Source organism: Schistocerca piceifrons, chromosome 4, assembly GCF_021461385.2.
Source record: "Schistocerca piceifrons isolate TAMUIC-IGC-003096 chromosome 4, iqSchPice1.1, whole genome shotgun sequence".
In the NCBI taxonomy this organism is placed as follows: domain Eukaryota; kingdom Metazoa; phylum Arthropoda; class Insecta; order Orthoptera; family Acrididae; genus Schistocerca; species Schistocerca piceifrons.
The window spans coordinates 351,473,719-351,488,972 of record NC_060141.1 but is presented as its reverse complement, the minus strand read 5'-3'; the positions used below and the strand labels follow the sequence as shown (position 1 = coordinate 351,488,972).

General features: G+C 44.6%; 1 protein-coding gene across 4 annotated transcripts in view; it reads right to left on the bottom strand.

Annotated features, from left to right (window-relative positions):
• The window catches only part of LOC124794701 (WD repeat-containing protein 47), a 699,296-nt gene that overhangs the window by 14,468 nt on the left and 669,574 nt on the right, over positions 1-15,254 (bottom strand). For all 4 annotated transcript variants that reach the window (XM_047258268.1, XM_047258271.1, XM_047258269.1 and 1 more), the window contains one exon: positions 12,051-12,262. In XM_047258268.1, the coding sequence (XP_047114224.1) occupies positions 12,051-12,262 (212 nt within the window). The remainder of the gene's footprint in view (positions 1-12,050; positions 12,263-15,254) is intronic.

Here is a 15,254-nt window from a genome sequence, read left to right as displayed (position 1 = left end):
GCAAATAATATGGCATATTCTCTTGTGGAACAAAAAGACTCATCATTCCCACATTTTCTCTAGTGTATTATGCGACTTGGCAGTGCTTTCGGTAAGTGAAAAAGGTCAACCATTGGTGAGTGTACAGCAACTCTCATGTCTCTTTTTCCAACATCAAAGTGGTGTAGAAGTCCACTGAGACGTTTAAAGCTTTGCATATGAAATACCAATCTAAACTGAAGCACCAAAGAAACTGGTATACGCATGCATATTCAAATACAGAGATGTGTAAACAGGCAGAACATGGCGCTGCAGTCTATGTACGACGACAAGTGTCTGACACAGTTGTCAGATCAGTTACTCCTGCTACAATGGCAGGTCATCAAGATTTGAGTGAGTTTGAATGTGGTGTTATAGTTGGCACACAAACTATGAGACACAGCATCTCCAAGGTAGAGATGAAGTGAGGATTTTCTCATACGACCATTTCACGAGTGTACCGTGAATATCAGGAATCCGGTGAAGCTGTGGCCGGAAAAAGATCCTGCAAGAACAGAACCAACGATGACTGAAGAGAGTCATTCAACATGACAGAAGTGCAACCCTTCCCCAAACTGCTGCAGATTTCAATGCTGGACCATCAGCAAGTGTCAGCATGCAAAAGATTCAACGAAACATCATTAATATGAGCCTTTGGAGCCGAAGGGCTACTCGTGTACCCTTGATGACCGCACGACACAAAGCTTTACGCCTCGCCTGGGCCTGTCCCACCGACATTGGACTGTTGGGAATGTTGATGACTGGAAACATGTTGCCTGGTAGGACAAGTCTCATTTCAAATTGTATCAAACGGATGGATGTGTATGGGTATCGAAACAACCAATTGAATCCATGGACCCTGCATGTCCGCAGGGAACTGTTTAAGCTGGTGGAGGCTCTGTAATAGTGTGGAGCATGTGCAGTTTGAGTGATATGGGACCCCTGATACGTCTAGATACAACTCTGACAGATGACACATACGTAAGCATCCTGTCTGGTCACTTGCATCCATTCATGTCCATCATGCATTCAGACGGACTCGGGCAATTCCAGCAGGGCAAAGTGGCACCCCACACATCCAGAATTGCTACAGAGTGGTTCCAGGGAAACTCTTCTGAATTTAAACACTTCCACTGACCACCAAACTCCCCAGACATGAACATTATTGAGCATATCTGGGATGCTTTGTAACATGCTGTTCAGGAGAAATCTCCATCCCCTCATACTTCTAACAGATTTATGGACAGACCTAGAGTATTCATGGTGTCAGTTCTCTGCAGCACTACTTCAGACATTAGTCGAGTCCATGCCATGTCATGTTACGGCACTTCTGCATGCTCGCAGGGGGCCCTACACGATATTAAGCAGCTGTACCAGTTTCTTCGGCTCTTCAGTGTAGTATTTGATTCACTGAAACTAAAAATGATTTACAAAGCACAAAATCTATTTTGCTTCATAGCAAGTCACTGCACATTTCATGTGTGTCACACGGAAAGGAATGAGATGTTTGACAAGGGTTTCAAATGTGGCAAAAAGTCGACCTGGTATCATTTGTAGAGTAAATAATTTACTTCGGTTTTCAACAAAGAATATCATAACTCCCAAAAGACATGGGAGTGGAAGTGAGGATCATTCACTTATTATAGAACACGGCACTCTTGGGTTTCCTCTGAGCAAGATCGTACAGTTCATAAGATTTCCAGTCAAGCAAACTAGAGTTGAAACCCTTCTCCTACCATCCTAATTTGTTTTCCAGGATATCCCTATACTGATAAAGACAAATGCAGATGCGGTTGCTCTGAAAAAGATGCACTCAATAATTTGAACTATCCTTCCACCATTTGAACCTGTGTACCCTCACTGATGTCATTGACCCTAGGCCATTAATTGACACACTGCTTCCATTTTCGACGTTCAATAACGAGCAACAGGATTACAGAGTATTGTGCACGAGGACAGAGTGAGAAGTTCTGAGACTTATATAGCTAATAATTGAAACTTGTATTTGAGGTGTTCATACAGGTGAACAATAATGCAGGTCAAGTGTCAGCTGGTTCGGTGGAAATCATTTTGTTTATGTAGGTTGTTGTCGTCGTCATACGTTACCTCAAAATGGAGAAATTGAATTCAGTATGTAAAAAATAAATAAATAAATTTGCACAGTTTGCCATCAACAGAATTTCATCTAGCATCGGTGAACATTTATATGGATACTGCATCTTTGTTCTCTCTGCCTGAGTAATGGTACCAAAATTAAAATATGGCTGCACTTTTCTTGGAAGTGATTCATGTGAAAGACACCTAGAAACTGTGATCATTGATGAAAACATTGAGAAACTGGACAATATGATACTGAATAGATGGTGGTTAAAGGCGTATGAAATAGCTGCACAACAGTTACATCAGAAAAATGGGTGCGGGTATCAGAAATGACGAATTATCTATGTAAGAGCCTTGTGTAGGTGGCGTTGCATTTGTTCTGAGCTGCTAAGAAGTATATGTCAAAATGAATTTCAAAGCAAATTTAATGTCATTTAAAAATAAATAAACTGATAATGTGTGTTTCAGTTTGCTGATGTATCAGAGATGTGTCCACAGATCTTTAAACAGGGCAACACACTGTATCTCAAATTATTTGTTACTGCAAAAGACAAAGTGTACATGTAAGTGGATAAAATTCTTCCCCAGCAAGCAGGCAAATTCTGTCACTGCCATCTTACAGCAATTAATCGCTAACTTCTGTGCTCTAATCTAGCTGCAACACACAAAAGACAACTTACAACAATGTACAAGGAGTGGCCAGAGTTTTATTTACCACCTCAAAAAGATAAAGTTACATAACTGATTTTGTGTGTGTTTGCATGTACATGTCTGCAGTCCTGGAACACAATGAAATCCCTATGCCACAGTATCATAGCAAGCTGCTTGGAGATCCAAAACAAAATGGTACAGCCCACTAATAAAGTTGAGTATCATGTTTTAATCTGTTTTCTGTATTTCAAGGGAATAATGTTACAACAATACATGCTGAGCTGGTAAAAGTGTATGGCAACATCGCATCATCTTATTGATGGTAGGCAATGAAAACCTCGTAACTGCATTTTGTGAAATTGTACAAGAGAAGCAAAAATGGTTTCTTAAAAAATATATAAAGTGATACCAGTACAGATAGTATTGCTACATGTGTAACTATATAGTAGAAGCCTATTTATCGACAGATTAGAGAAATCCATGCGCTTTCACCTTACTCTTTGATAATGGAGTTACTCGAGTCATAAGATTTTGACAGACAATGGAGTTATAAGGTTTTAGTTGCTTATCATCAGTACGACACTGGGGTTACGTGGTGCAGGTGTTTCCTGTGTTGTGAAAGAAAGGTCTGAATGGCAAAGAACGAAATGCCAGACAATACTCTGTGAAGGACTGGGATTCACAAGAGAAGTGGTGGCCTAGGCAATGCTTAATTTATAAAATTTTAGGTGCTGGAATGCATAAAAATCTTACGGTGAGATCATGTTTCTACAAAATAGATCATTGTCTTTTTACAAAATACTGTTCTGGAATTTTTGAAACCACAAGATTTAATATAAACAATTGGTGCTACCTTCTTTCCCCATACAGTGTCACTTTGCTCCCTAGTTCTGCTCCATACATATTGGGCTACCGGTAGGTGGTAGTCTTCATGACTATGATGTCATTTTTTCAGTTGCTGCCAGCCACAACTTTAAGACAGTTGCATTGTAGCTGGTATGTGAAAATGTGTCCAGTACTAATTAAGAAACCATTTAGCAATGGCTGACAAAGATATTCCTGAGCCATTGGGGTCACGTACAATTCCAACTTTCTGAACAGTTAGGAAAAAGAATTCACCATGTGACATGAAACATGGAGTTAGGTTTCATTTATTTTCTACTCACTGAGTTGTATAATAACTGAATTGATTTAAGTTCATATTCACTACTAGAAATAAGAAAAACATTTGAGCATGAAGGTCCCTGTAATATGAACAAAGCTAGGCTTATCTTGGGTTATACTGTAGATCTCTGATGCGGCTGATAGTCGTAATCAAAAGACAATAGACGCAAAGTTTGCTGACGTACACCGATCACGATTAAGGAACGAAGCTCAAATTCTATAGTTATGTTGGGACTTAATACACGTGACATATTGCAAGATATTTTGAACATAACAGTGGTTGCCACCGCTGGGTTCCGTGACTGCTCACATCATTCAAAAAGCCAGCCCAATACACACGATTTCTTAAGCCACCTAATCACCATATTTGAGTACAACGCAATGATCCTGAGTGTGTCGCCCCCCCCCCCCCCCCCCAAGACTCTCACGTTTGTGTGTTAACAGATTATACTCGTCAGGAACAAACTGTCACAGAAGCATCCTATCGAAATTTCCTGACGAGGTTATGGGACTCTGTCAAGAGCAAGTATCGCTGGAAGCTGTCCAATGGTGTGTTTTTGCTTCACGACAATGTCCCAACTAATTCTTCACAGGAAGCAGTCGCACTTGTTCCTTCTTTGGGCTACCGAACTTCACCCCAGCCCCCGAATTCTTCCGACAGAACACCAAGTAACTTATTTCTCTTTCCTGATATGAAGAGACAGTTGAGGGTAGGCATTTGACAATGAGGTTATTTACGAAGTGATTTTCGAGGTTGAACTTTTCCTTAATATGCGAAACGCAGACTTCTACAACCAACGTCGCCACGAAGTCTTCAATCATAGGGGAAAAAGTGTCACCCTGAAGAATGAGTATGTCGAGGAGGACTGAAATCACCACCAGTTTTCATGGTCGCAGCACGATTTGTTCGAGGTGATAATCGAAACTTTGTGATCATCACTCGTACGTCTCAACATATACCACTGTGGTTGGGATTGTAGATCAACAATGATTTAACAGAATGCGTAAAATCGTCTGAGAAATAACGAAGTCGTCAGCTGCCACAACAGTATGCAAAGATTCAAAGAAAAGGGTAGGTTCTGACGTGATACGTCTCTGATGGACGAGTAGAAAAATGCTTAGTAGCGCGTCCGGCTGAGCCGTGAAACCCAAGAAATTCCAGAAAATCTCCGTTTCGAATGGAGACGTAGAATAAGAAGATGAAACGAGGATGGTCCTGGCAGACATTGCTCCCCAGAACGTGATATCGGTCCGTGTCAAGAATTTTTTTTTTTCCGGCCACAAGAAACTGGTTGGAGAAAGCAGTCCCGCTCATTAGTAGCAACGCGAGAAAGTGAACTAAGTCAAGACGACGGACGTCTGCGAGGGCGACTCCACCTGTTATACAAGCGGAGTCAACAAAAGGCATCAAAGCTGTGGAGGCACCACCGACTGCGTTACTCGAGGTGGCACGCGTAACAAATTACAAGCTTATGTTCTGGAGTTCCTCAGATTTGCATGAAACACGTTAACCACTACAGCCTTAACGTAATATTTCGCCCGATCCTCGATTAACTGCTGCTAAGTGGTTTACAGCCATGTGCGCGTTCATTTTTATCTTCTCTTCACGGATACGTATTCATCATTACTAATATGCGACACTGGATATTATTATGAAAGTGTAGGTAGATCTTTAAAAGTTGTGTTTTGAAGTTGGGAGAATCTATGTAGAAACACATCAAATGGCACGGAAAATACACTCCTGGAAATTGAAATAAGAACACCGTGAATTCATTGTCCCAGGAAGGGGAAACTTTATTGACACATTCCTGGGGCCAGATACATCACATGATCACACTGACAGAACCACACGCACATAGCCACAGGCAACAGAGCATGCACAATGTCGGCACTAGTACAGTGTATATCCACCTTTCGCAGCAATGCAGGCTGCTATTCTCCCATGGAGACGATCGTAGAGATGCTGGATGTAGTCCTGTGGAACGGCTTGCCATGCCATTTCCACCTGGCGCCTCAGTTGGACCAGCGTTCGTGCTGGACGTGCAGACCGCGTGAGACGACGCTTCATCCAGTCTCAAACATGCTCAATGGAGGACAGATCCGGAGATCTTGCTGGCCAGGGTAGTTGACTTACACCTTCTAGAGCACGTTGGGTAGCACGGGATACATGCGGACGTGCATTGTCCTGTTGGAACAGCAAGTTCCCTTGCCGGCCTAGGAATGCTAGAACGATGGGTTCGATGACGCTTTGGATGTACCGTGCACTATTCAGTGTCCCCTCGACGATCACCAGTGGTGTACGGCCAGTGTAGGAGATCGCTCCCCACACCATGATGCCGGGTGTTGGCCCTGTGTGCCTCGGTCGTATGCAGTCCTGATTGTGGCGCTCACCTGCACGGCGCCAAACACGCATACGACCATCATTGGCACCAAGGCAGAAGCGACTCTCATCGCTGAAGACGACACGTCTCCATTCGTCCCTCCATTCACACCTGTCGCGACACCACTGGAGGCGGGCTGCACGATGTTGGGGCGTGAGCGGAAGACGGCCTAACGGTGTGCGGGACCGTAGCCCAGCTTCATGGAGACGGTTGCGAATGGTCCTCGCCGATACCCCAGGAACAACAGTGTCCCTAATTTGCTGGGAAGTGGCGGTGCGGTCCCCTACGGCACTGCGTAGGATCCTACGGTCTTGGTGTGCATCCGTGCGTCGCTGCGGTCCGGTCCCAGGTCGACGGGCACGTGCACCTTCCGCCGACCACTGGCGACAACATCGATGTACTGTGGGGACCTCACGCCCCACGTGTTCAGCAATTCGGCGGTACGTCCACCCGGCCTCCCGCATGCCCACTATACGCCCTCGCTCAAAGTCCGTCAACTGCACATACGGTTCACGTCCACGCTGTCGCGGCATGCTACCAGTGTTAAAAAGACTGCGATGGAGCTCCGTATGCCACGGCAAACTGGCTGACACTGACGGCGGCGGTGCACAAATGCTGCGCAGCTAGCGCCATTCGACGGCCAACACCGCGGTTCCTGGTGTGTCCGCTGTGCCGTGCGTGTGATCATTGCTTGTACAGCCCTCTCGCAGTGTCCGGAGGAAGTATGGTGGGTCTGACACACCTGTGTCAATGTGTTCTTTTTTCCATTTCCAGGTGTGTATTTCGTGACTTCTACATTCGACCACATGCAGGCATACGGTTATTTTGTAGTGACCTATTTCTGACAATCGATCCCTACAAGTGTCTTCATAAACATTCCGTGAAGTGTTAATTTACGTGCAGTGATATAGTTATTCTTTGACTTAGCTTTTATTAGTTATTCCGTGCTGTTCATGTCTACACAATTCATTCATGTGTGTAGTGTTAAGTTATTGCTAAATATATGTGGGGATAAAGGAATTGTTTTCTCTAACACCCACAATTTCAATGTTTCAAACGTGACTAGTGATGTTACGAGACTAACTGGGTTAATACATAACCGACTACGTCTATGGGTAGTTTTGGGCCTATTGGCATTGTGTGCTAGACAGTAGATGACTGCTGATACGAGGAAGAGGCGTGTGGATGTCTGCAAAAACAACTTCTTAGGCTTTTCAAACTTTTACTCTAAAATCTTCACCCGCGGCTAATGCTTATTTTATCAACTTGTTCCGCATCAAAGGAGCATCGGAACAGAAAAGCCCACGTGCATATTACATAAATCGAAAAAGCCATGAAATGATGAACAATGTAAATTACACATCGATCTGGTTTTTGGGTACTGCATGCATTGTCCTTCACAACAATCCGTTTTCTGTGGGTTGCCAGTGCTGAGGTTTATTGTGTCTTACTTAATTCGGGTTGAGAGACAGAGATAGACGACCTATTTCACAATAATAAATGTTACACGAGAGTTGTTCTCATTTTGAACAAAAATAAATAAATAAATAAAAAGGTCAGAGAGTGTCCAGGTCATTCACGTGTCGACTTCCCCAAAAAGCTTACGAGAAAGGACTAAAATATTCAAATGTGTGTGAATTGCTAAGGAACCAAACTGCTGAGGTCATCGGTCCCTAGTCTTACACACTACTTAAACTACCCTACGCTAAGAACAACACACACACACACACACACACACACACACACACACACACACACACACACACACGCACACGCACGAGGAAGGACTCGAACCTCCGACGGGAGGGGCCGCGCAGTCCGTGACAGGGAGCCTCAAACCGCGCGGCGAGAAAGAACCAGCAAAGTTATTTTATTCTGGAAGACGTGGTAGTAGATTCTGATGTAGTTATTTTAGTAGTGGGTAGCCCCTAGACACTATTTGCCAATGTATTCACAGTAATTTCATAATACTAACGTGTTAGAGCTAAACAGTTTTTGGACCAAACAATAAAAAGCATGACTGATTATTACCAAGTAAAAATAAATGTCGCAATTATGATTTATATATATATATATATATATATATATATATATATATATTACTCCTCTTTTAATAGCTAGCAGGGAAGGACAGAAGATTAAGTACTAACATCCCGTCGAGAGCGAGTTCATTACGGGCAGAGCACATGCACGAATACTACACAGGTGGAGAAGGAAATGGGTTGTGTTTCCTGCGAAGGAAACTTACCGGTTTTTGTCTAGATCTAAGTATGGAAACTACAGAAAAAGCAAATCTGGATGGCCGGACAAGAGTCTGAATCATGCTCCCCAGGAATTCGAATCCAGTTCTCAATCTCTCTTGGATGGGGCTGCTAGACTCTAAGAGCATGAAGTCTTTATTATAACGCCAGCTCCTTTTCAGATTTTATGCAGACACTGCATTACATTGTAGTCAGTACTGATTATGGGTCTCCAACGTGACGTGCTACTATACAATTTAGCGGTACGGTAAATATCTTTCATTATTTATGTAAGAACGATAAAAGAAAGGACCCGCGAAATTACACACCTATATCCACAAATTCGGGTTGGTGCATGATTCTTGAACATATTCTCATCATTAGCAGTGTGCTGCTTGACATAGCCAATATTTAGACGTAACGCTGCAAAGCGATATGAAATGGAACGAAGATGTAAAGATTGTAGTAGGAAAGTCGAATGTTCAACTTCGGGTCATTGGGAGAATTTTAGGAAAGTATGGTTCCTCCATAAAGGAGGCAGCATATAGGACACTAGTGGACCCATTCTTGAGAGTTGCTCGGCTGTTTGGGGTCCTCACCAGGTCGGATTATAAGAAGACGTCGGAGCAATTCAGAGGCGGGCTGCTCTATTTGTTACTTGTAAGTTCTAACGATCGGTTTGTACTACGGAGATGCTGAACCGGCATTTCAAACAGTCTGCAGAACGATTCTACTGCCGCAAATTTTGCGTAAGGACCACGACGATACGATAACATGACAGTAATCGGGGCTCGTACAGAGGTATAGAGACAGTGGTTTTTCCGTCGCTCTATTTGCGAGTGGAACAGGAAAGGTAATTACTGCTAGTGATACAAGGAGTCGCGCCTGGTGGCCCAGCCTGACTGGAAACCGAGATGGATCGGGATCGAATCCTGGTCAGACCAAGCATTTTTCAGTTCGCGTTTTAAGATAGCCTCGCCTCTCAACGAGGTGGGGAGTCGCCAGAAACGACACGTGGTTCGGATTCCACGTTAAACTGAAGGTCACATTTCCACCGGTTGGATAACTGGGATAAGTCAGGGACACGCAAGTCGCCGAAGTGGCGTCGAATTGAATGATTTGCACCACGCCAATGAGCCATGTTATTCCACTATAACCAATGTATCCACCGCCACGCACCATTGGAGTATGAATGTGCACTACTGACCATTAAAATTGCCACACCAAGATGAAATGCAGATGATAAACGGGTATTCATTGGACACATATATTACACTACAACTGACATGTGATTACATTTTCACGCAATTTGAGTGCATAGATCCTGAGAAATCAGTACCCAGAACAACCACCTCTGGACGTAATAACGGCCTTGATACGCCTGGGAATTGAGTGAAACAGAGCTTGGATGGCGTGTACAGGTACAGCTACCCATGCAGCTTCAACACGATACCACAGTTCATCAAGAGTAGTGACTGGCGTACTGTGACGAGCCAGTTGCTCCGCCACCATTGACCAGACGTTTTCAATTGGTGAGAGATCTGGAGAATGTGCTGGCCAGGGCAGCAGTCGAACATTTTCTGTATCCAGAAAGGCCCCTACAGGACCTGCAACATGCGGTCGTGCATTATCCTGCTGAAATGTAGGGTTTCGCAGGGATCGAATAGAGGGTAGAGCCACGGGTCGTAACACATCTGAAACGTAACGTCCATTGTTCAAAGTGCTGTCAATGCGAACAAGAGGTGGCCGAGACGTGTAACCAATTGCACCCATACCATCACGCCTGGTGATAAGCCAGCATGGCAATGACGAACACATGCCTCCAATGTGCCTTAACCGCGATGTCGCCAAACATGGATGCGACCATCATGATGCTGTAAACAGAACCTGGATTCATCCGAAACAATGACGTTTTGTTATTCGTGCACCCAGGTTCGTACACCATCGCAGGCGCTCCTGTCTGTGATGCAGCATCAACGGTAACCGCAGCCATGGTCTCCGAGCTGGTAGTCCATGTAGCTGCGAACGTCGTCGAACTGTTCGTGCAGATGGTTGTTGCCTTGCAAACGTCCCCATCTGTTGACTCAGGGATCGAGACGTGGCAGCACGATCTGTTACAGCCATGCGGATAAGATGCCTTTCATCTCGACTGCTAGTGATACGAGGCCGTTGGGGTCCATCACGGCGTTCCGTATTACCCTCCTGAACCCACCGATTCAATATTCTGCTAACAGTCATTGGATCTCGACCAACGCGAGCAGCAATGTCGCGATACGATAAACCGCAATCGCGATAGGCTACAATCCGACCTTTATCAAAGTCGGAAACGTGATGGTACGCATTTCTCCTCCCTACACGAGGCATCACAACAACTTTTCACCAGGCAACGCCGGTCAACTGGTGTTTGTGTATGAGAAATCGGTTGGTAACTTTCCTCATGTCAGCACGTTGTAGGTGTCGCCACCGACGCCAACCTTGTGTGCATGCTCTGTAAAGCTAATCATTTGCATATCACAGCATCTTCTTCCTGTCGGTTAATTTTCGCGTCTGTAGCACGTCATCTTCGTGGTTTAGCAATGTCATTTTTTCCTATGAGGATTATTTATTGTTAGAGGGCGTATTAGGCTCTTCAGTTGTAGGCAACTGCTGTCCACCAGTGTAGTAGTGCACTGTCTCTGTTTACTAATGGAGCGATACACCTGGAGTGAGTACACTGATATGGTTAGTGCGTACTACATAGCGCACCACAACGGACGAGCTGCACAGCGGGTTTAACGACAACAATATCCTAATCGCCGTATCCCGCATCATACGACCTTTGCTGCTGTGTACCAACGTCTGCGTGAGACCGGGTCATTTAGCAGATTACCTGGACAGGGACGCCGTCGCACGGTAAGAACGCTGTAATTTGTGGAAGCTGTCTCGCAGCATGTGGAGCGGGATCCTTCAATCAACACTCGTGCAACTGCACTTAACATGGGGACGAATCAGACACTCCTCATAGGAAAAAATGACATTAGGGATAAATATTTGTTTTGATGTCCCCTACGACCTCCCAGAGTTCGTCGGCTTAAATACTTTTCACCCTGTATGGACGACTCTGGTTGGACACTGTACTGACAAGTGAAGTCTACAGAAGGTTTCCACCTAGCAGTAGCCGGCACGGTAACTCAGCGTGTTCGGTCAGAGGGTTAGCTGCCCTCTGTAATAAAAAAAACTGAGTTAATAGATCAACAACGAACTTAAAAGGGTGTCTTACGACGTCCGCCCCGATCAGATTCAACGAACAAAAACGAACAAAATGAGATTTAAAAAAAGCAGTAGATGTCAAATGGCTGATGGACAAGAGGGGAGGAGGAGGAAAAGTAAAAGACAATAATAATAGTTTGAAAGATGTATTTGCACGATTATGATAAGGTGCGAAACGTGTCTGCTTTTCGTGTAAGGAATCCGGTTGTTAAGAATGAGGTGAGGGATCAGAATTAGGCGAACGCACCTGAGGTCCGAGAGCTTGGGGTAGGAGCAGATGCGGAGCGTCTTGGAGTTGGAGCCGACGGCGTAAAGGCGTCCCTGCGGGTGGAACTCGGCGCAGCGCACGGCCTGCACGTCCTCCAGCGTGGTGACGGCGACGAAGCGCGGCCGGCCCGGGCCGCCGCCGCTGCCCACGCTGCCGTTCAGGTCGCCGTCGCCCACCGCCGTCGCCGGCTGCTGTAACACGCAGGGAAACACACCGTCACACGCTGCCCCCTAGCGTCGCACAGCGCGCCGCAGCTCTCGAGTAATTTTAATGAAACTGTAACTGCCTAACAGAGTGCTCGTCCACCTTTGGAAAGCAATACAGCAGCGATTCCACGTGGCAGGGATTCGACAAATGTCTTTCCTAAGTTTCTGAAGTTACGAGCCGTGGTTAGGGGCCGGGGGCGGGGAATAGTCGCAAAAGTGACAAGAATAATTCTTCGGCAATTGGTAGAACTGGCGCCTTCACTAGACATCATTTTGTATTAATTCCCCTAGCGGCATTGGTGTAGTAACATTACTGAGGTCATTGTGACTCTCTTTGTGAGCGCTACTCATTAGATGAATTTATGGATATAGTAAGTGGGTAATTTCCCAACCCCACCCCCCCCAAAAAAAAATTGAAAATATTGAGTGTCATGTAATACTTTGTGTAGTGTAATATCTTGTAAAGACACCTTTTATTAACCTGACACGTTCCACATCATTACGAAGTGTCGTATTCATGATCTATGGAACAATTACTAATCTAATCTAATTTCACGTGTTCGGCTGGCAGACATTAGACCCCTAAATACCAAGGTGGTGATAACAGGCTGCGTTTCCTGTTACGGAAATCAGGAGCACAAACTGTCCTAGTGCTTCGGACGACTTAAGAGGTTTACGTGTGGTTTTCTGGTTTTAAAAGTGGTCAAATGTCAACTGATGACGAATCACGACCGCGACGTCCGACGAATTCCAGAACGCACGGAAACATTGAAAAAATACTTCTTGCGATCGCACTGTAGAACAATCGATGAATTCGTAGAAATTACTGGAATATCCTGAAATTTGGACTGAAGATAAAACGTGTTTCAGCAAACTTGTTCCGTGTGTGCTTTCATACGACCTGAGGGTCAATCACTTGCGCGCGTGTCGGAAATTGTAAGAAAAGTCAAAAACTGATCCGGATTTTGACGCAAAAGATATCACAGACTTCAAATCGTGGTGTTATGGATAAGACACAGAAACCAGCCAACAATACAGTCACTTGAAGACTCCTCCATTTAGCTGGCTGAATAGTCGTTAGTTGCCGGAGGCCAAATCAATAATAACTCCTCCCCCCCCCCCCACACACACACACACACCCACACACATCTCGACATCAAGGGTATCTTCCACCACCAATTCGTTCTCCAGAGTTTCACATTTAACCAATATTACTACCCTGAAGTGCTAATACAATTAAGTGAAGCAGTGACAAAGAAACGACCCGCACTGTGACAAGCAGGAGATGGGCTTCCGCACTATGAAAACGCCACTGCGCACACAGCAAAAGGTGTCAGGCAGGTTTTGGCGAATAATTAAATGACAACGGTTTCCCAACCATCACACATCATACGGCTGTTCGCCAAAGCAGAACTTAACTTGCTGTAACTTATTTTGTTCTCCACCCACTGATTCCTTCCACTGACTCACGATTATACTCAACAACGACGAGGTACTGGCGAAGGGGCAGCGCGATGTAGCACATTACTTTTGTTACAAACACACATTTTTTTGCAGCATCACAGCTTGCTTGTCTCCCTGGATTTCCAGCGGCCCGGTAACCAGAGGAATGGCACTTCCTTCCCTTGACGGAGTATAAAAGTAGTATGTCTTGCGCGGTCTAGTAGTACAAGTGTAATACTAAAGACAAGAGGGTTTGATGTTCTGACAGCAGACCAGTGAGAGGGAGTTTTGGAATGAGGCGCGTTAGGCTGAAAAGCGGATTGAATTAAAAAGCTATGGCGCCACATGTCGCTGAAGTGGTGCTTATCAAATTAAACAAACAACAATGCCGGTTATCACTTCTGGTGCGTCCAAACCTATTTTAAATGGATGGATGGTCGCGTATTGCAAGAAAAGCAACAGTATCTCTCATACGAGTAAGCATAGGTAAGGGACACTGACGCGCTTTATTGCTACTAAACATCCATACCATTCCCCAACGTATTCGGAATACACGAAATCATATTCGCCACAAGCGGTACGTGCATCTGTAAGGAAACTTTACAACTGGCTTTAAGAGTGAGACAATGTCATCCGGAATGTTCGCACAGAACTACAGTAATATATTAACACGCGAGTTTTACAGAAAAAATAACGGGGTCCCAAGAAAATAACTGTTTCTTTTGTTTCAGAAAATACTGCGACAGTGGAGTCATCAAATATCATGTATCTTTCGTGAGCTGTAAAGTACAGCCATGAAGGAACATAAAGCAAGCTGGTTATCTTAGCACACCGTTGACTCCTGACAAAACAACCACAGAGCGTTAGGATTCCATTATCTCACGTTGTAATAATTTCTTGCTCTCTCTCAGTGTTCGGTCACAAAGTCGTTAGTGTATCGCGGCGACTTACTTGTGACGGAAAGCTACTAGTTTACCACGGACGGCGATAAAGTCACCGTTATCGCTCGTTGCTGTGGAGTCAAAAAGCAGCGTTTTTCACTACTGGTGTTTTCTTTTGAGACTAGGAAAGAGGCATATAACCATTGTATATACTGAAACATCCACACACTGCCACAACCAGCTTCCAAATTTTACTTTCATAACTCGACAATAATGTTTTGTTTTGTATACAACGAGCTTTTGTTTTCTATAAGAGATTCACAGAATATGGAATAAGAAACAGACACGATTACTGTCAAATGTAACTTTTTTTTAGTTCTATAAAGGCAGTGAGTATTTGAAACACACAAAAAATAGGTTTTCACTGCTATCCAGAAAGCACGCCGATATCTCACGCACACACTCACTCTTTGACCAAAATCTCTAGCGTGACTGAAGAGGGAGTTTATTGGCTCAGTCTATGGTTTCGTTACACAATGGCAAAACCCCGCCGAATCAGTCACTGCCACGAAGAACCGTCTAACACCTTCGCAAAAAATGCAAAAATTCAAGACTTCGTAACGGATGTAGTTATGATCAAGGCAACAGAGAGC